A 22,355-nucleotide genomic window follows, 5' to 3' on the forward strand; every position below is an offset into this window, starting at 1 on the left:
TGATGACCACGATGCACGCAATGTAGCGGCGCATTCGTATATACGCTCCCTTTTTCTCACGAAGCTTCCGTAACATCAGCCTCCACAGTGGGTAGCTGAGCTACATCGGGATGTTTTTGTTTATGGCACTTATTGCGGCCTTACCGTATCCCGTTTAGGCTGGAAAGTAATTTTTATACATGCGCTCTTCCTTTGTTGCGTACTCGTGTTCTGATGCGTAGAGCGAATCATAATAAAATATAAGAAGATGCCACGCAAAGGAAAGCAGTTACTATGCACTCAGGATGCTCAGGGCCCTTTGGCTAGTGATACGCATCTGGGTTAGCATCCAGACTACAATCTCTAAACTAGGCGTACAACAAGTGCGAATAACCACCTCGCCCGCCGCACAATTCTGTCCTTCACTTCAATGCCTAAGGTCGTCGAAGATTACTGCATTGCTGTCTGTAACGAGATAACAAGTGCTAGTCATAGAGATCACCTATCATTTGTCGTTCGTGGTAGACATTACCCTCCGAAAATTTTGAGCGCTATAGCTATACAACCAACTTTTTTTCGCAGCGTCTTTTAAGCGTGCAACGCCACGTGGGCTTACTCCCCTGCGCAGTCCTTTGCATAACTGGGTATAGGGACACGTTTCTGTTGAACTCACATCTGCATTTCGGCGCAAACTCGCTGTAGAATCCGTTGCCCAAGCACGTCCTGATGTTAGGACCAACGAGAAGGTGTCCAGGCGCACAGCGGTACTCGATCACGGAGCCTACTTCGAAGTTCCGTGCTAGCACGGTTGAGTTGGGGGGACGCTGTGGCTTTCCGCACGTGGTAGGTCCTGAAAAAGGAAGTTTGCCCGCGGGTTACACACAACCGAGACACAGAAAAATATCAGCTCCTTTGCAAGAACGCCTGCGGTTAAGAGTAGTTTATCACATATGTGAGGCCAATGATTTAGCGGAAATTTCATAAGCTCCTTTTCTCCTACTTTCTAGGCTGTTTACATTGTCCTGCTTCATAACATACTATGATTTCGGCTTGAATTTTCTCCTCGTAATACTTGTGCAACAATAATTTCCTATTACCTCATACCGCATCATTATACTGGCAGTGAAAGTATATGCCAGGTCAGTCAAGTAAGCCACACTAAACAATTCAAGCATTATCCGTTTCAGTGCGTAGTACGGACTCTTTTCCCCGCTCTACCGTACTAAATTCAAGCAGCTGTGGTCTGAACCTCCACTGGAAGTTTTTCCCGCTCCTTAACATTTTAAAGCTAAGCTCTCTTCGCCTCTCCCTCCACCGCCCCTTGCGGCTGCTTACCGCTGTCTTGCACAATAGGCCGGCACCGAAAATAGTGAACACCGGCACAAAATACGGTGTAAACCGAGGTGTCCGGGTCGGCCGGTGACGTAGGTGAGCGCAGACGTGAGTTCTATGAGAAGCGCGCCGTAATCGTCATACTGGGGGTGTATTCTGGGGTAGTCCACCTAGTGGACTGTCCAGTTCGGCCACTGCTGATTGGATGCAGCTGTACAAGCGAGAAAGAGGAGACGAGCGGCCCCAGCCAATCAGCAGCGGCCGAAATTTACAGTCCATTAGCTGGACTCCTACAGAATACCCCCCCCCCCTGTAGTCGACATTCTGGCTCTTAATTTCGTCGCCTTCGTTGCTTAAGAGAAAGCTTTTGCTCGGGGCCATCTCCAATGCCGCCTATTCAAAAACATGTAAAGTGCAAAAACGTTTTTCTGAGATAACCCCAGGACCGTTTTTAATGAAAGTTGTTGCATTTGAGAGAGAAAGTGAAATTATAGCGACTATTGGAAGAGGAATTTCGATTTAGGTCCCGAGTTTCGTTGCAAGAATTTTCAAAATTCGATAGTTTGAAAAAAAAAATAGAAGCACGGAGTTTACAAGTTCATAGCTCTGCATCAAGAACAAATATCGCGCTCCAGTAAACGGCAGCCATTAGGCCATTGAAAGCGGACAAATTCGATATGTCATTTTATATCTTACATGAATTTGTTACATTGTTTACAAGCGTTCTGCAAAAGCTGCATTGCCATATTATTAATTTTTTTAAGATTCATGCGTGACATAAATTTTGTCCGCTTTAGATGTACTATTAGATATAATTCACAGAATTCACTTGGTAAGTAACTCTCGCAGTATATTCATAAAACGAGGCTCCAGGCTTTCGCTTAATTTCACTCTCCCGCCATCTCGCGTGATAAAGGTGTGAAAAACTTGATAAAGGTGTCAGCTTACTGTGTTGGCAGATAAAGTTCAGCGGCAGATCGCAGTTGGTGTTAGACCACAGCCATCCACGGTTGCCGTCGAAGCGAGAGCAGTTGTTCTCCAGGATGGAGTTGCTGGGAGAATTCCAGAAGGATATGGTCACCTCACGGCCGTTCAGCCAGCGCCAGCTGGTCGGATCATGTGGGTCTCTGCGTGTGTAACACAAGAGAACAAGATGCAAACAAGGCAGAGGTCTACTGGAATGCGGTGACGAAGTGGTCAACTGAACGAAGGCCTGAGCAGTAATGGCATCTGAAGATAACATCTTGCTCTCTTAGAGCGACCAACGGAGGTCGATCAAGAGATTGATTGATTGATTGATTTTATTTCTAGTAAACATCGCCAAAGGCTGAAGACGCCACAAGCTGGAGCCATGGCTGGCTTATGCTTGCGACATTCTTTGTTCTACTGCTGTTGGTCCCTTCCAAAAAAAAAAAAAAGACTGTCCTTTCCAGAAGAGTCTCCTCACAAACGACTTGAGACTGCAGTGACTAACAAGTCTTGTGCGCGGTTGGAGCTGCTGGAAGAAAATAACGCTGCGCCTGGAGGCCACACAGACACGACGTGCCAGCTCCATCCACAAAGCCGCACTGAACTTTGGCTCGCTGTCACCGATCTCGATGCTTTCCGAGACGCCTACATGAGACATCTACCTCCCTTATCAGGTCACGGAAATGGCATAACGCAATTGGCTGGCACATCTAAAGAAATATGTATTTGAGTTGAAAGGCTATGTATTCCACTGCATTCTTATGTTGTAGCCGACCATGCTACTTCAAGTAGTTCACGAGACACCTCTCTCCTTGTTCGTATTTGGCAAGGGTGAGCATCGGTTACCCACCTGTTGGCGCCCATCCAGTACTGGCCCGACTCGGTGTCGTGCCTGTGTCGCCGGTAGAGCTCCCAGCTGAGGAAACCTTGGAGCGCGGGGCTCGTCTCGTCCACGAGCGAGCCTCCCCGCTGCTCGCAGAACCGCCGTGCGGCTTCGAACGGCGCCGGCTGGTTGTTGTAGAAGGTGTAGCACTTGCCGTGGTACGTGGCCGCCGAGCCGAGCGGCTGGTCGCGAAAAGACGGACACCGCTCGACCGGCAGCGCCTGGTCCGTGTACACGAACACCTCGCACAGCGACAGCGGGCCCAAACCTGTCGAGTGAGCGAGCAGTTTGCAGGCGCGAAAACAGTCAGGCAAGTCTTGCGAGTTGGCAGGAGTTGTATAACTCCGCGTGTAACTCCGCGTATAGCTTCGCGGAGCTCGAAAACCCTGAAGAAACTGGAATAACTGTAGCGATCTTGCGCACGATCAGATGTGCACAATGAAGGTTTATTGTGTTGGGCTGCTAAGCACGAGGTCGCGAGATCAAATCCCGGCCACGGCGGCCGCATTTCGATGGGAGGGAAATGTGAAAACACCCGTGTACTTAAATTTAGGTGCATGTTAAAGAACCACGGGTGGTCCAAATTTTTGGAGTCCCCCGCTACGGCCCGCCTCATTATGAGATTCTGGTTTTGGCACGTAAACCCCATAATTAAATTTTTTGAATGGAGATTAAGAAAGCATAGGGCAACACAGAGATAATTGGGAATCATAGAGAGTTCTTCTTTCGGCAGTGAACGTAACATAGGTTGATGATGGTGATGGTTCTATTTAGTACACTGAAGACTGTGTGCGAAAAATACAGCAAAAGCCGGTGAATGTTTTAGTTTCGAGTTTTTCTTTCTTGCCTCCTTTTTGGTTTTGTTCAAAAAAAGAATTCTCATTAAAAAAAAAGTAAAGGCCGCGCGGATAGTTGTGACTAAATAATTGATTCCGGCACTTATAGGTGTCATCGCTCCTCTTAATAAGGAGCTGACTTGGGCTTGGAAATTAGGTTTTAAACCAAAGACAGGGCATAACAACTAGGACAAGTGGGAAGACTCGTCCTCAACGACGTTTCCAATATCAATCAGTACCTTTTATTTTCTTCCAACAGCTGCACGTCTGAACCACCAGGCTAGCCAGAGCTGTGTTCCCTGTTAGAATTTCAGCGCTACCGACAAGCACACGGCAAGCGTCTCGCGTTAATTGTGTGCCCTATATTTCGTCCTCGTTGATTCTTCACGCTGAAATTTCAGCACGAATACGTACGAACTCGCTCCGTTTACTCGTTTACTCTGTCAAATATCCCCTCCTTCACCTTCGTCAACACCAGGTGTCTCGGTCGCGAAACTCGAGCTGCTGAAAGCTCACTTGGTCAACGAGACTCACCTTCGAGATGTATGCTGACGAACGCGCCGGGCATGGGAGCCGCGCACGGCAGGAACAGCGGCCTGCCCTCCTCGAGCGAGCCCGTGAACCGGTTGCACACGGGGTTGGCACCCAGGTCTGGCCGGTTGTTGCCCACCCGCACCACCACGGTGTTGGCGCCGCCAGCCCCGTCGGGACCCGCGGGCGAGGAGCGACCCCAGTCGATGCGCACCAGTTGCACCACGTACGGCTCGAGGAGGTTCACGTACCACCTAGTTTAATGGAAAGGCGAAATACGCGATGCCTCAAGGTCAACGGCAACAACTCTTTGCTTTAGCTAAGTTGGTTATAAATGAGCAGTCTGTACTATTGAAACTATCTTAAAGCTGCAGGGGCCCTCGCATATCAACCCGTTCCCCCCCCCCCCCCCGCGCTGCGGTGGCTCAGTATAGCTATAGCATTCTGCTGCTGAGCAGGAAGTCGTGGGTTCGACTCCCTGGCATTAGTTAGCGCGTTTAAATAAGGACGAAAAGGAACAAAAAAACGCTCGTGTGTTACACATTTAGGTACGCGTTAAAGAGCTCAAGTTATTCAAATTTATTCCGAAGCCTTCCCCTACAAGATCTCTCGCAGCTCCTTTGTCGGTTTCAGACGTCTCTCTTTTCCTTCCTACGGCGTAGGGTAGCCAACTCCTTGCCTTTCCTCTCTCTCTCTCGTTCAAACGCAATAAAACATCAAGCAATGGTAAAGGAAAAGGTAAGCAAACGTAAGGGTAAGGTAAGCAAGTCAAGGGCTGATTATTGTTTATTTTCCACACTTCGCCTCCGAGGTTTTTCGGCGCGCCGGCCCGCCAAATCTCCTGGAGGCCATGCCGAGAAACCACGCTTTCTGGGTCATGCGTCACTTTCGACAAGCAGTAATGGCGCCGTTTTCTTTCTTTCTTTGGCTTTCTTTTTACACTTATCGAAAGCGCCTATTTTGGCAAGTCTTTCGGGGCGCATCCACTCGTGTTCAAAAAGTAAAGCTTTGGCATAAACGCCGTCCTACGCTTTATTCGGAACTAGGCTTCTTACGCTGACCAAAGATTTCGTTGCAATTAGTATTTGGCAGTAACAAGTATTAAAGAAAATGAGGAAGAGGCCGACGAAGGACACCAGCTTTCTCTATTACCGCGAAAACGTTAGGTGAGTTCACGAGTATCTTCTCGTAGTTCCTTGTTAGACACTGGTACACAAGTCAAGAAACGCAGTTGCACCTAACTCCCGCTGCTTATTGAGGTACAACAGGCATACTCCTATCAGAGTCCAGTCTCAACATGTGCCTCACGCAGTACATGGAAGACAATTACAGAATACGCGAATATGAAGTAATGGAGCAGTATGTGCGCTGCTTATTTCTGTAATGATAGACGCGTATGCTGTACAGCAGATATGGTGTATCCTTGTCTCATTCACTTAGTTATTGGGCATTTACATGCACGTTCAGTGCTAGCGGGTGGTGTACCAGCCGTCGCATGCGAGGAAGTATAGTCGCGCCTCATGCCCAATTCTATAAGCAAAATGCTTGGGGAAGAAAATGCCTGTACATAAATTACGCAGTTGTGTTCGATAAGTAAGATTAAATTTCGCACGAACAATGTCGGCCCTCTTGGTGTCCTTTGGTTGCATTGTTGGCATAATTGAATCAATTCAGTTATTGTTATTTTTCTTTTGTTATGAAAATAAGAATAGATGGTTTACACGTGTCGCAAGAAAGACCTTAGTTAAACTCTTTCTCTCCTTGCTTCTGTTTCTCTCGTCTTCTGCTGATGCACAATGTCCTTCTCACCTTTCGTTTTATGTTACCAGTTAATGCCAGCAGTTTTGAACTGGTGACAATAAGGGATATTGTAATTAAATATTTCTAGCACACTTGAGAAACAGAACCATGTAGCGTGAATACACTCGGTAGCCTGTCCACTGAAGCTAAAAACAAAGAAATCGTATCAGCGTCCTTCTAACGAACTCTATCACGTTGCACCAAGAGAAGAGATCCCACAGCTGATGCAAAGGAGAGTGATCCTGCTGGTGAGTGCACCCGAAAAATTGTCAAGCCCTTTGCGCAAGCTGGTCTCTTACCAGGGTGACCGTTCTGGTTCGGTAAGTGAGCAGGTGTCCGGTGTGAAGAAGGCACTGGTACTGCCGTCAACCGCCTTCTGGGGCACTCCGCCGGCCACCGTTGAAGATTGCAGGGGGGCCTTACCAGCGGCAACGTTCAGCACTGCGCGAGAAGCATGGGAAAATGTATTAGTCAAGTCCGTCGGCGTGGTTTTGAAAAGGCTCACTAGCAGAAAGACTGCACTAAATAGAAAACTCTTCGCACGCACAACCACACAACGATGCGCGGTGGCAGAAGAGACTTGTTATACGCTGTACCGAAGATGAAAAAGTTACCTATGATGGGTGCCCTAGCTAATTTCTGTTACCGAGAAATGTGCCGTTTCTGAATGAATCGAAAGGAAACGTTCAAAGACAGCGCGATTATTGCTCTACAGGCAAGAGTCACAGGTGTTGGCGTGCTGAAACCAAAGTAAACAAAGTTAAAAGAAATGACCACAGCAGCTGATGATTCGTCCGAACATTTAAAGAAATGGGATGCCATTAAGTGTGGTGAGATAAATCGCTGCGCCACGGTGTATTACGGCGAAATTCTTAAGTGGCTCCTTGCGATTGCTCATACCCGAAAAAAGCAGCGTCTAGTCTAGTGGGACAAAAAATATCAGCATCGGGAATCGCTCACGGACGGAGTTCACGGACGGAGCCGCTCTCACCACTGTAGCGTCGGGCGCACGGCCTGGAAATCGGGTCCGGCCCTTGAACGGTGCTTTTGGTGGAGCGAGTAATGTGAACATCATAACTGCATATTGGGTTTGGATTCTCAAACATCGCCCATATTTGCTAAATTTTTCGGCGTTACATCGGCTGTCGTAGCTGTGCTGTCCACTTCCAAGCTAGCTGTACGGTGATAGAGAAGCCGTGCCGCCGGAAACAAGTCGACGTGGTTGCCGATTCACATGCACAAACGTACTGCACGCCAAAGCACGTTTGTCGCCGTCAAAAGCAGCGTGGTTGTTGTGTGGTGTGTAGCGGAAGCGTGCGCGAATCGCAATCGCGAAAGCTGAAGTTAAGCGTCCGTCGACTTCGAGACCATCCGTCATTTCTGTGCCAAGACGCGGAAGTAGCGGAAAGCCAGCGTAAGTGCGGAAGCCACCTGGGCGTAATGACCGATTTCTCCGCACATCTAGCGAGTGTGAGCACATGCGTGCGTGTGAACCTGTCCGATCGCGAAAGCGACGTCGTCGTTTACGTGCCATCAGACCGCCTATTAGTAGTTTTGCTGAAGGCGTGGAGCGCGATAAGGGACCATCGTTGCGGCCGTTCCTATGGAGGCTGCTTGACCGGCTCCCCTCGCTTATTTTGACATCGCGGGCAGCGAAGTGCACGGTGTTTGACTGAGTAGCAAGAATGCGGATTGCATCCTAAACACCCTCCCATGCACTGTTTCACAATATAGAGCGTCGATTGGCCCGCAAACTTCTGACCGTTTACGGAGTACCGGGTTAGCGGAGGCGTAAACGTGAGATGATGATGTAGGCGATTTATTAGCATCGCCTTTGAATTTGGGTGGCGCCAATTAGACACCTAGGCTGCTTGGTTTAATCCCGTACGCTATACATGTTTCTTATTTTAAGGATTTTACCTTCTAATTACTTTCTTTCCATTTACGTAAATCTCCATGGTATGGTCTTTTATGTTTCCATTCTTTGCATCCAATTCGCTGTCTCTATTTCTAATAAAGATGTTTTATATATCTCTCTCACTTTCGTTCTGACGAGTCCTGGTTGTCTATTTACCCTGTACTTCGTTGCCAACTTTCTTGACGTCGTCCTGCATTTTCTGTCTACGTTTCTCAGGTACATATACTTGTGGACTCTAATCGACCATTTAATTTGGTCTATGTTCCTGAGTATTTCTTAAAACTTAACTTTTGTCTACACTTCTCTTGACTTCAATAGAGGCCCAACCCATGTCACGCTGCACCGCCTCATTTCTGGTTTTACCGTGGGCTTCTAGGGCCAACCAGCCTACCAATCTTTGGTTAATTTGCAACCCCGAAATGATATCCAATTTTAAGCACAGAATGAAATTTGCGAATGTTAGCGCTGGTACCATTACTCATTTCCAGATTCAACGCACCGCCTCATATATATTGTGGCCCCAGAGTGCTCTGTTTCATCATTGCTGCACTCCACTTCCGCTTTATATTCAGATTATCGTGGTGGGCGCATCAGTAAGTTTTTCCTTCGTTTATGCATAGGCCTAGGTGTTTATACTGTGACTATGGTTATGATTTGCTGTTGAATTGGCACCGCGTAGTTACACGTCTTTTCAATAACGTTTCTAATTCCCGACGCCTGTGTGCTGAACTTAAGGCCTAGAATTCGTGGGCGGTCGGCTTGGTGTCGCCGCCTAGGGGCGCAGATCCCAACCAGACAAACGCAGAGCTATATTGCAGTAACCACGTATATCCTGCTTCACTGATGGTGTAACTTTTCGGTAGTGCTAACACATTGGCTTCTGAATTATTTTTTTGTTGCCAAGAGCATTCAGGGAACACAAAAGCGTGCCTGTAAGGCATTGGGGTTCGATGAAGCGCCACAATACTTCGCTACAAGCCTTCGGTAGCCCGGTATTACGCGAACGCCATGGCGCATACCGGTATACCGGACACGCTAACGCGTTCTATAAACGTGAGCAGCCTAGAGGCACTGGAAGAGCGGCCGGGATGATGGCGCAGAGTTTAACCAGAGATGACATATAACTCTTATTGGAGTAACCCCGTATAATATACTGATCTGCCGGTATACAGTATCGGCAACTACGTAATTATTATTAGGAATACTTCAATATTTTTATTACTTTCATGTTTGGGGGTTTGACAAAGCGTCACAAGATGTCACTACCGGCGTTGTTGCGCAGTTCGTCTTTAGGCATCCTGTATCCTGTAAAGGTTCATCGGTTTATGTGCAAGCTAGAACTGTCCAATGACATCGCGTTGAAATCGAACCACCGCGCCACACTATGAATCTCAAAACGGCCAGTAGAGAAGGACTGGATATGGCCGAACGTTGTTTACGCGAATGATATATTTAACATTTGTGCCCCATTAAAGGGTACGAAGTTTCATGAGGGAGAAGCAGAGAAAATTTCCCTAAATGGCAAGTATCGGCGCACAAACCCGAACCCTTAGTAAACACGGAAGACAACACTAGCGCAGTCACGGGGTGGCACACCGGAAATCTGTCCTCCCGCCCCCAATATGTTTGTGTTAGAATGCGGCACGCCCCGGCCACGCCCCCTCCTTTCCCCTTCTATCCATCGATGGTCAAGTGCGTGTCGCTATCGCTACAAAAAATTGCTGGCTCCGCCCCAGGAGACAGTGCTGTTCGTAGACAAACGCTAGAATTACTGTATATGGCTTCCTATTTTGGTAGCGCATACACTAACTCTAACATATTGATGCACATAACTACCTACAGAAGTAATTGCACGAATCTCTTCACTTTAACTGCATGGAGCGATGCGCACAACCAAATTGACGCAATGCTCTATTAGAAGGAAGATATAAAGTAGTTAAGTAAAAAATATTCATATTGGCGGCATCGCGATAGAACGCCCTCCGATTCATGAAACATAGCGAAATCCATAGACAGGAAAAGTACAGCTGGTCGCGATACTGAGTGGCACTGTGTCTCACTAAAGTGCGCAGAACATGACCTCCGAGAGGGGGGCCACGCAGGTGCCTTTCTTTCCATGACAACGGAATTGACCGACTGTAATATGCCTATCCACGTAAGCGCGTCATACCCCACAAAATGTCCTTTCCTTGATAATTATTTTTCTTTGTATATGAAAAAATTGTCTTAGATAAGAACATTTCTGTTCTGTCATAGTTGGCCACATCGTGAATAGTGTCGCCACAAGTGCTGCTGCTTGCATCAACGTGATTTTCCCGTATTACAGTACGTGTACGTCTACACTACGAAAGTATTCCCCCTATGGAAGACTTTCCTGCTCCATATCTACCTTAAGTATAGCTCGAAGTGAAGAAAGAAACGGAATTATTGAGTTACGCACTAAATGTTTCAGTATCGGCCCTTCCTGTCCCACTATGCTCATTCCCAACGTAAGAAATCTTCGTTTACTTCCGAAGGACTCGTCGCTTACCTCTGCCCTTCAAGTATTCGCGCAGTATATTGCTACAAAATGGTTCTCTTTATTTATTTATATTTCCTTAAGTTTACCACGCTGCATGCTTGTTTACTTAGACGAACGCATGGAGGCCCTCCTCATGCATAAATTGCAGCAGAATCGTAATATTTACAAGTCTTACGCTTCCTGTCCCACACAACAGCTAGCTCGTGGAATCTGCAACGGCGCTACATAGACACTGTCTCCCTCGTGCTCTTCTTTTGATCAGTGCTCTTAACGATCGACACCGCGGGGTCGTATGCGGTTACGACAGCGTAATTTAAGTTGCCTTGGGGGTAACGACGACCTCGACTCGCTTTAATGTTTTTTTTTTTCTATTGCTGTCTCTATCTTTCTCCTCCAAACGACAGTGGCCGCGACCGCCAGCCTCACCTTCTTTCGTCTTGAGTGAAGACTGAGCAGAATTCCTACCCTGGCGAACGCACCAGGGAAAACGATCGAAGCGCCGCCAGGGGCTAGAAACATTACAACGAGGTCGCTGCGGGCCTCCCCCATAATTGGCATCGCGTTTCTTGTTTTCTTACTGCAGCCATCCCGCCCGGTCGAGTTGTATACGGGCCGCGTACAGGTCATCGCCGAGCGGCCCGGAGGGGTGTCGCGCGAGAAATTCGCGGCTTGGTGCATTGGCGTGTTGTTTTCTCGCCGCAGGGTGGCGTTCCAGTTGCGTGGTTTGAGGGTCAACGATGCGTTTCAGCCGCGCAGGCTCGTGCACTTATGGCTATGTTACTTTAAATGCTTGCAGTGCTTAATACAGTGGTTAGTGAAATAAACAAACATGTCATGCGATTCTGTTCGGTCTCTTAGTTACTTAGTTGAAGCTATCCGGCTAGAAAGATTTGTCTATAATTATTAAACAGCAATAGAATTATGAGCCATTCCCCTCTGCGAAGGTCATTGAGCAGCGAAGCTGTTTCATGTGTCATTATGTGACAATCAAAATTATGTGTCACGGAGCTGACACATAATATTAAACTAAGGTACGAAGTCATTTATTGTCTTGATCGGTGGTCATTATTTCACTCGCAGCTACGATCAGTCTTTGATGATGTCAAATCCATGCACGTACGGCGCTGGGAGGTCGATTGGGCCGGATTGGTGTGGCATCACCAGGAATGTCTGCAACACGGATCGCGTGCACCACTCTCTTTTCGGTAACGAGACATCCACATTGAAATCACCGACAACAGGGTTAGTGTCATCCTAGATAATTCACGCAAAGTGAGTAGCCATGAACCTTACCGAACTATGAGTCATTGCATTTTTGCTTGCTTGCTGGGGTATGAGCCATTGCTCACGGGGGTATGAGCCATTGATGATGGCTGTTTTCGACATGCTGTTCTGTAGGTTGTCTGCGTGCTTAGAAAGAATTTAAGCACTCTTCGCTTCACTTTGCTGAATGCTTGTCGCCTCTGTCTTACGGGGCTATGAGCCATTGCATTTTTTGCTTGCTTACGGGCGGTATCAGCCATTTATGATGGTAGTTTTCGTTCATGGAGAACAAAAATGCACGGATGCCTAGCCATATACACCTTCCTTGTAGAAATATAAGTGGCCTGGCTTGTGTGCAATTGCGTATGAGACCGCAAGAACCTTCATTTCATCGTTGATAAATTTTCATGAATGAATGAATGAATGAATGAATGAAACTATAAGTAGGCTGCCGTCAGAAGCAGCAATTGAAGCGGGAGGTAAGGCACCAAGGCAAGTATGTAAGCTCTCCCATGTAAGGAAGGACCTAATTATGAAGCGACAAAGAATGAAAGCGTCCCGCTCAAGAGATGAGATAAAATTCGCAGAAATCTGAAAACGGATCAACAAGGAGAAAGTAAGGTATATCGGAAATTATAGCGTGATAAAGACTAAAGAAGCCGTAAAAAATGGACGCAGCCTGAAATCAGCGAGAAGAAAACTGGGCATAGGACAAGCCAAGACGATGCACTGAAAGATAAGCAGGGTAATATCAGTAATTTCGAAGATGTAGTAAAAACAGCGGATGAATTTTAAACTGATCTGTATCGGTACCCAAAGCAGCCAAGAAACCTCCATTCGAAGTATTAATGGACAGGCTACAGAGGCTCCTTCCATGCCTAACGACGAAATTAGAAGAGCCTTGCAATACACGAAACGGAGAAAAGCGGCAGAAGATGCAATAAAAGTCAATTTAATCAAAGATGGAGGAGACATCATGCTTGAAAAGCTTGCGGCCCTTTATGTGAAACATCTCACGACTTCAAGGGTCCCAGAGAACTGGAAGAATGACAATATTGTACTAATCCAGAAAAAAGGAAGACGTTAAATAATTGAAAATTATAGGCCCATTAGCTTGCTTCCAGTACTGTATAAAATATTCACTAAGATAATTTCCAAGAGAATCAGGGCAACACTTGACTTTAGTCAACCAAGCGGACAGGCAAACTCCAGGAAGGGGTACTGTACAATGGATCCCATACATGTCATCAATAAGGTAATCGAGAAATCTGCAGAGCACGATCAGCCTCTCTCTATGGCTTTCTTAGATTACGAAAAGGCATTTGATTCAGCAGATACCAGCAGTCACAGAGGCATTACACATATATATTTCAGGCTTCTTGCAAACATTCCAAAGCTGTCTTAAGTCCCCACATGAAAAGTAGAAAGATACCTATAAAGAAAGGAGTCAGGCAAGGAGACACAAGCTCTCTAATATTGTTCACTGCATGCTTGGAAGAAGTATTCAAACCACTAAACTCGGAAGGCTTAAGAGTGAGGATCAACGGCGAATATCTCAGCAACCTTCGGTTTGCAAATGACATTGTCCTGTTCAGCAACACTGCGTACGAGTTACAACAAATTATTGAGGACATTAGCGAGAGTGTAAGAGTGAGGTTGAAGATTAATATGCAGAAGACAAAGATAATTATCAATAGCGGGGCAAGGGAACAAGAGTTCAGGATCGCCAGTCAGCCTCTAGAGTCTGTGTGCGTTTACCTAGGTCAATTGCTCACAGGGGACCCTGATCATGAGAAGGAAATTCACAGAAAGATAAAAATGGATTCGAGCGCATACGACAGACATTGTCAGCTCCTCACTGGAAGCTTACCATTATCTACCATTATCGTTGAAAAGGAAGGTGCACAATCAATGCATTCTACCAGTGCTGACATGTGGGGCAGAAACTTGGAGACTGACAAAGAAGCTCGAAAACAAGTTAAGGACCACTCAAAGCGGTATGGAACGAAGAGTGCTAGGCATAACGTTAAGAGACAGGAAGAGAGCGGTTTGGATCAGATAGCAAACGGGGACAGCCGGTATTCTGACATTCAGAGAAAAAAATAGAGCTGTGCAAGACATGTTATGCGCAGGTTAGATAACCGGTGGACCATTGTGGTAAGAGAATGGGTGCCAAGAGAAGTGAAGCGCAGTCGAGGACGGCAGAAGACTAGGTGGCGCGATGAAATTGGGAAATTCGCAGGCGCTGGTGGAAATCGGTTGGCGCAGGACAGGGGTAATTGCAGAACGCAGGGAGAGGCTTTCGTTCTGCAGTGGACGAAAGATAAGCTGATGATCATGACGATGATGATGAAAAATGCACAACAGCGCTGTAGTTTAGAGATGGCGTAAGTATTAGACAATGTTAACAGAATTCTCTCCTTCGGAGGCTGAGGTTTGCAATTGATTACGCCGCTAGAGACTGAAGTTATTGACGTCAGCTATACTGCTCGTTTCATGAAATTCAGTTTCATGAAGTTACCCTTCTTTCCAATCAGTTTTGTCAAAGGCCGTATCATCGAAAAAAAAGGTCGAACTCATATCTGACCAAGTTTTCTATAGTCGTGAACTCCTTGACATCAAGAACAGGATTTTTTTTAGAGAAAGTGTACGGTCTACATTTGGTCACGCGTCCCGTAATACTTAAGCGTACTACATATATGCCTTAGTAATAAAACAGCGGAAGAAGAGCGGAAAGTTGTATAGAATGGCAGAGAGAATAACCAGGTAGTTCTGGTCAACCGCCCAACTCAAGGCTAGCAAGAGGGACAGAAATAGGCCGAACCACAAACAAGAAAGTGCCTGTACAGATAGGGTCTCAATGCGAACAGCAGTATGTGCGTAGAAACAGGCCAGTGGTGGTTGTTCGTCACACACGACAATCTGACGTAAGGAAAAATATATTCGGGCGATGGTTGCGAACGTCTACTGCGAGAAACCGTCTTGCACATGCGGGAGCCTTCCTTCGGTTGTGGTATTAGGCCCGATTGACGCTCGAGCCGTCCATCACCGCAAGCCGCACCGCACGCGTGCGGTCGCGCAAAAGATTGCACGTATCGAACACTTGTGCACAAATTTCGGTTTACAATGTGTAAGGTATACACTGTGCACATAGTGTAAATGGTGATTTGTGCACAAGTGCTGGATACTTGCAATTTTTCGCGCGACCGCAAGCGTGCGGTGCGGCTTGCGGCGATGGGCGGCTCGAGCGTAAATCGGCCCTTACGGGACCTCCGTGCAAAGCCCACTACGCATGCACAATAGAGAATTTCAGTGCGTCCAGTATTCCGGCAAGCCCGGGCGGTTTGCCGGTTGAGCTGGGGCGTAAACGTGAGCGGCCAGATTGGTGGCGCCAGTTGGTGGTGCAAAGCTCAACCAGACAAACACAAAGCCAATGGCTATATACTGCTCAGCTGCTGGTGTAAATCTTTCACAGCGGCGTAATCTTATTCGCAATTGCGCCGCTCCCGAAAATTTGCACCTGCAGCGAAGCAGGATATAGTGGGTTACTGCAATTTTAGCTCTGTGTTTGTCTGGTTGGACTCTATGCCACCAGGCAGCTGCACCGCTCCGGCCCCTCACGTTTACGTCCCCGCCCATCCGGCAATCCGCCCCAAACCACCCCCGTTTGCCGGAATGGCGGACATGCTAAAAGTCTCTCTGCCCGATTCGTTGTTGCGGCCGAGGCACTCACTTCAGTCACTGGTGACGACTTCGCGAAATTCGGCCGCAGTTTTTGTGTGGTGCTAAACGATAATGAAGAGACTCAAGCCATGTCGAAAGTGCGCCTCATCTTAGAAGTGGCGCCCAGTAATAAGCAGCTGTTGTCATGGAGCATTTAGATTCGCAGACGGGCAGGGCGCAGCGACGTTCGTGAGTTTGCTCGCCTGGTTTACTCTGAACTAACGACGGTGGCGAAAATCCAAGTGTATACTTTCATTTAACCGAGACATTCGCTGACGGCCGCCGATAGCTGAGCGACGTAGGGGGTGGCGTTAGTGCTTCGCTTACTGCGACATTCGTGAAAAATAATTCATTACCTGAAGAAGCATTTCAAACGCTGCAACGGCGATCGGGAAATTTCCCACGGCGCGCACCATACGCCCACAACGTTGAACTTTCTCCGACACGTACCTCCTAAATCTGAGGATCTTCAACCCACTTTGTTTGCTGCGTCGAATGATTTCAGTAAAACGCACTGTACAGTCGTCCATATATCCGCCAAGGGCATTTGAGGAACATATTTTTTTATTTTGCTACTATAGGTACCTCATTATCCCATACCCACCTAGCATACACATCACCCTTCATACGCCCCACATCGCCTACAAATCTCATTGCACTGGCTTCACGGTGAGCGAGGAAGACAGATTCTTTCTGGCTTGCTTATCACCGCGCTCCTGTTAGCCTGCATTGTCTTTTTGGCTATCTCAACTGATCGTCTCGGATACGTTGTTTTGTATAGGCCGTTCGTCGAGGCAACCACAACCGAACCACGAATAGGCGCTTCGCTGCGGCAATAGCGAACGTGCAGCACCAAGATACTTCTAGTCGCGTGCCCTATGAGTCAACACTGGTTAAGGGGGAAAAAACATGCTTTCAAGTTGGTTCAATGTAGGGGATGTCCTGTTAAACCAACTTCCAGAATAGTGTTTGTAAAGCGGGGAACATTACTGAAATTCGGCGGGCTTCCCTTTTGATGAACCCTCGTCTTTCTTGCCAGGTAAGTTGACAAGGAAATTTATTCACCCGTAGGCACGCTTACAACTGTGGCATGAGCATAAAATAGAATATAAGGCAAGCGTGCGATCAATCTGTCGGAATCTGCTCAAAAATGGTGGACTGTTTATTCAGATGCAGCACGCCTTACAATGACGCCCGCATGAGATTTCGCGAAACATTCTTTGTGGCTCGAGCCTACAAGTGATGCTTTTGAGTGAATATCTTCCAAATTTTTTCGACCTCTAGATTCTGAAGAAGCTGTAAGAAGTTATTCTGCCCTACGCCTGTGTCTATTAATCTAATAGCTAAATTCTCGTTAGTGACGAGCAGACAAAAAGAAATCGGGACCTATCGCCGTACTCACCGAAACGCCAAGGAGCGATGTGATGGCGCATTGAGCACCCAGCCGCGTTTAGCAAACTTCTCGGGGCCTTGCGAATAGTGATTTTAGTGGCCGTATCGAATACAAGCTTATCCGTTCTGGACACTAATCGAATCAAATATCATGACTTTCAGATAGATTTCGATATGGAGCAGACCATGTTTACTTTAAATATAAAACGACCTTTACATCCTACAATATTCTCAACGTTAGCAAGTTTCCGCAGTTAGGTTACACTACGTAAATGGAATAGTGTTTTGTCAAATAGCACAAATGGAGCATTAGGAGCCAATAAGTGGTTACCGTATTTACTCGTGTAAAGCCTGCGCATCCACTTTGGAGTGCGAACATTTGTAAAAAAAAAGTTTCACTAAGTGTCACGCTCATACACCTACTCCAGTTAATTCCCGCAAGCCTAAATTGTTGAAGGCGCTCTCCAGAAAGAGCCCGAACTGTGCAGAAATGCACAACTTTTAAGGCATTTGATGCGGACGCTCGAGAAATGGTCATGACGCCGCCACACACTCATGTCCTCGAGCGAGCCGCATCTACTGCATACGACCACCGTTAAATGCAATAGCGCCATCCGATAAATAGAAATCGCACCATGTTCGGAGCCATGGTAGTATATTGCTAAGTCTCTAATGACCCGTTCACACTGCGTCGTCAGGTGGTTACGGCGAGAAAAGAATGTTTTGGATTTGGTGTTCTGGCATGATACGGAGGCGAAAGAAAATGAAGGAATACCAGAACAAGAAACAGCGTCACTCATAACTAAGCTTTCACCAACATTCCCGGCGACCATTGGCGATATGAAAGAAATGCTTTGTGAATTCAACCCCATAAGTGCCGTTGCCGTTGGCCGGATGTCTTCGACAATACATATATGCAAATCCAACGCCCACGTTGGAATCTTTGGTAAGCGAAGCTTTAGTGAGATGGTTAATTAAATCTTTACAGCTTACAGCGATGTGTTCAAGGTTGTTTCCTTTCATGCTGTGCAACGTGCGATTTCACTGTGGAATGTTTATATTTATTCACCACAAAGGTAACAGTTTCATCCTCAAGCAATTTTCACGCTTATGCACCGCATCGCTCGCAAGGCATAGGAAAAAGAAAGGAACACTGTGCGCTTCCACTCTGTGAAGAAGGATGACCAGCGAAGCTGCGTATGTGGGCACTTTACTGGCGAACTGCGCCGCCGCCACAGGTCGGCCCGGCATTGCACAATTTTCGGTATCGGCCCATGTATGGGCAGTGCTTAACGCCTATTTCACCTCCGCCGCTGGTCGACCCAGTATTGCACAATCTTCAGGATCATCCCACGTATGGGGAGTTTTGTGTCCACACACAGCCATGATCCGGGGGGAACAAGCCCCTAACAGCTTCGCTGCAATTCGCTGTAAAATGGGTTACGTCTTTGTGCTTCTTAATTAATTAAATAATTACGGCGGCAAACGCGGGAGCAGTGGCACAAGCGCGTTCGCGCTGAGAGGCGCCAACGAGCCAGCTGGGAAAGAAGACGACGACGCTGGAGCCAATCCCTGATGATGATAGTGTTGTGGCTACTTATGGACACGATCCTGGGGCAACTAGCCGTTAACAGCTTCGCTGTAAAAATGAAACTCCACAACAAGCGGATGCACAGAGGGAAACGTATCAGTAGTGATATCACACGGAAGAAAGCGATGTATGATGCTTGTCAAGGAAAAAGTGGGGATGGCAGGTGTGTGTGCAGAGAAGTACACGGTATCGAGCGAGATTCACAGATTCTGTTATATCGGGATTACGTAAACCACTTTGCGTATACTTTCATATAGTGTTTGCATAAATGTCGGCGAACATATCCGCCGAGATAGCAACCGACCGAACAGGCAGTCACGACAAACCCGGGGAAAGCAGGCGAAGAAAGTTTCGCTTTAAAGTCAGAACATTTGGGGAAAAAAGGGGAAGCGCGTACCCCAATTAGGGTTATGGTCCGGCCAGCCGTATCTTTGTGCGAAGCTACTGTAGAAGAAAGTCTGACAGCGTACTGTGTTGCGTGCAGGGTAAAAGTTGCGGCGCATACGGTGAGAAGCGTGGTTGACGTGCAGTAGGCCACAGCATTGGCGTCGACAAAAAAAATATATATAGGGCACCCGGTGGTCCATGCAGAAAGAGGAGATCGTAAGAACAAGAGGTGGCTACGGAAACAATGGCGTTCACATCGCTTTCTTTGTACGAAGAGATCAAGGCGATCCCACACGGCCGGAAAACTAGAACTCAAGAACACTTCGCCCCGTGTAAGGGCCGCACCTCTTCGAAATTGCGATAAAGCAGTGTGGTCCTTATTTGCACGAGTGTATGTTACGGTAATATATATTCGCGCAAGGGCGGCAGTATAACGCTCGTCTAACGGTGCGAATAATAAGGCACCCATTGTGATCGCGTGTTTGCGGCATTCCTGCGGGTGGGATCGGATGTTCGCCAAGAAAAGGACAAAAAAACAACAACGTGGACAAACGAATTAAAGATACATCTGGGGAGCTTTTTCCCTTCTTGAACACTCGGGTTTGCATCGGATGAAACGTTTCTTCACACGTGAAGATGCGCAGGAAAGAAATATTAGTCTACCTGGTAAGGCTTTCTACGGGAAGTAGAATTCACTTATGATAGCGAATAGCCTCCTTAGGCTCATTCGCTAGTTTTAATGGTCAGTGGTCGTTTAGGGACAAGCTAAAACTCTTGAATTTAGTATCACAGCGTGCGTCCTTTACTTATTAGCAGACTCGGTCAACTGATTATGCATTTGTTTATTTCCCGCTGTTATATACCGACCCTTTTCCTGGCATCACTCGAGTTCCCCTACCACATCCAATCGCCGTCGCATTCCAATCAAGGTACGCAGAAGCGTGTCTAACACGTTCCCGGTCCTGCCAGACGAGTTGGCGATCCCCATCTCGTGCGCGGCGCGTCAAGCTATTGTCTCCTCCCCTGCTTGACTCTTCCCGAAAGTGCAACGGGAGCCTGGCGTGGTTCCAGGTAGTTGATCTTGGTCCCGAAAAAAGCTCTTTTGCAGCTCTGAAAGGTCGTTCGAAGAACCACCCGACTCCTCCAGCTGAGCGCTTGCAGACCAGGAGGCAACGCCGGTGACATGTCACCCGTCCAACAGTGGAGCCCTTTGAGGAACCCCATCTGCTGAATGGGACGGCATTTGCACGGAGGCCTACCATTTGAGGAAAATGACGACACCTGAGCGGGCTCGACGATTGACCCAAAATAACGTGACCCCGAAGACCTAAGAGGTTAAAAGCGAGAGACGGGAAGCAGATGCATGCACTCCTTCATTAATGCATTTTTTCGTTTTTCTTGCCACGGGCCGCAGCGTCCAATCTGCAGCCGGCCGTCTGACTTTATGACTGTTAATTACTTTGTGTTATTAATGTAAATAATCTAAATAAACCTTCAGTTTCATCTCAAAATACTACTCGATGTCGGCCACCTCCCGCACTCAACTGCAAGATCCAATACTGCCCAGCTGGAATTTTGTACATTTATTAGACAAGACTCACCTACAGATTTCATTGCAGTATTACCTAGAGGGAAATTTGGCGCCACCGTCTAGAGGACTTTCTTAACGGACGTGTTGCCGCCTTGAAAATGTCGGGGTGGGGCTGCGCGAGGCTTTGTCTCGGAGGTGGCTTCGCACGGGAAAGGTTTCTTAATATAAAATCACCTTCACTAGAGGTTCTGATTCCGCCGTAATGCATCGTTCAATAAACTTTACTCATCTACAGTTTGCAAGCGCGGGTGCAACAGCAAGATCAGACGACAAACTGTCTCACAGCACAGCACAGTGAGCGCAGGCTTCGTCGTCTGTCCGCCATCTTTAGAGGTATGCCGGTGCTTTTCGCATTTTGTATAATTGTGCATCCAAATATAGGTTTTCATGATCGAGTATAAAGTGTTTTTGGCGTGTGCGTGTGTGCAATATTGTGGAGAAAAACACCAGTTTACGTAATGTTCTTGAAGAGGATCAACCATTGTGACACACGGAACGGTGGTAGCCAGGCACGCCATCAAGGTGTCTTTGCTTTCCGAAAACGTTGCCAATCCGAAGTCAACAAATCTAGGCGTATATCCATGCATGCAACAGCAGCGCAGCGCCACTCTGTTTTTTAGTATAAGAAACGCAGCATGGCCTTTGAGATCGGCTGCGGCTTAGACTATCGCGTCCAGTGCCCTGAATGCAGCTGTTTGCATTGTTTATAAGTTAGCACAACCTGGTCATTTGTGTGTTCTAACCTGCCGCGGCTACTTAGTGGCTATGGTGGTGGGCTACTAAGCACCAGGTCGCGGAACCGCATCCCACCCACGGCGGTTGCATTTCGATGGGGGCTGAACGTTGAAACACCGGTGTACTTCGATTCAGTTGCAGGTTAAAGAACCCCAGGTGGTCCAAACTTTGGAGTCCCCCACTACGGCGCTCTCCATAATCAGGTCGTGGTTTTGGCGCATAAAACCACACAATCTATATTTTTTAGTTTTATGTTTGACTCTAGTTAGCATCCATGTATGAGCGAATCTGCGCGGATTTCAATGTGTATATTACAGGTAAATGACTTTTGGTGGTTCAGTTGTGTTATAACGTGCCGGAAGAGCGACCACTCTCGCAAAATCATGGCGAGTGGTTAGAGTCAACGCTGTACCACTGTGCTGCACGAACATCGCGATGCCGTAATAAAACTCGTTGTCTCTATGACTGGTGCAATCTAACGATGTTTACATTGCATCAAACGAGGTCTATTGTCACAACGCAGCTACGCATAACGAGAAAACCGAGATTCGGCACGCCTAAGCAATAGCAATGCAAATGCGCGATGCCAATGTGAGAAGAACTAACACAAAAACATAACTGGCATCACGAACCACATGTGTTACCTAGAGCGCACAATATTGAGGCTGTGCTCCATTACTGCATCTCTTTTCTACTCGTGAACACAAGGACCGACGTTTAAAAGCATGCAGACTGAAATGCTATGCGCTCCAGGTATGGCGTGCGTAATAAGCTTTGCGCGAGCTTTCGTGCAGCCCGCTGTGCCGACGCGCACCGTGTATGTAGCGCTACAACCTGAAGAGGAAGCCGAAGTAAAGCGGAGACGGCAAACAGACCGACTCAGGAAGGAGATATCTTAATAGCC

The 22,355-nt window shown here is 47.3% G+C and overlaps 1 protein-coding gene across 1 annotated transcript in view; it reads right to left on the minus strand.

The window, feature by feature from the left end:
- Window positions 1–22,355, minus strand: part of LOC142557207 (uncharacterized) — a 90,443-nt gene that overhangs the window by 20,244 nt on the left and 47,844 nt on the right. Inside the window, exons 3-7 of the mRNA XM_075668897.1 lie at window positions 6,630–6,771; window positions 4,534–4,784; window positions 3,131–3,431; window positions 2,260–2,438; window positions 653–829 (exon numbers count right to left, since the gene is read on the minus strand). Of these exons, the coding sequence (XP_075525012.1) occupies window positions 653–829; window positions 2,260–2,438; window positions 3,131–3,431; window positions 4,534–4,784; window positions 6,630–6,771 (1,050 nt within the window). The remainder of the gene's footprint in view (window positions 1–652; window positions 830–2,259; window positions 2,439–3,130; window positions 3,432–4,533; window positions 4,785–6,629; window positions 6,772–22,355) is intronic.

This window comes from Dermacentor variabilis, chromosome 9 (genome assembly GCF_050947875.1).
Source record: "Dermacentor variabilis isolate Ectoservices chromosome 9, ASM5094787v1, whole genome shotgun sequence".
Taxonomy (NCBI): Eukaryota; Metazoa; Arthropoda; class Arachnida; order Ixodida; family Ixodidae; genus Dermacentor; species Dermacentor variabilis.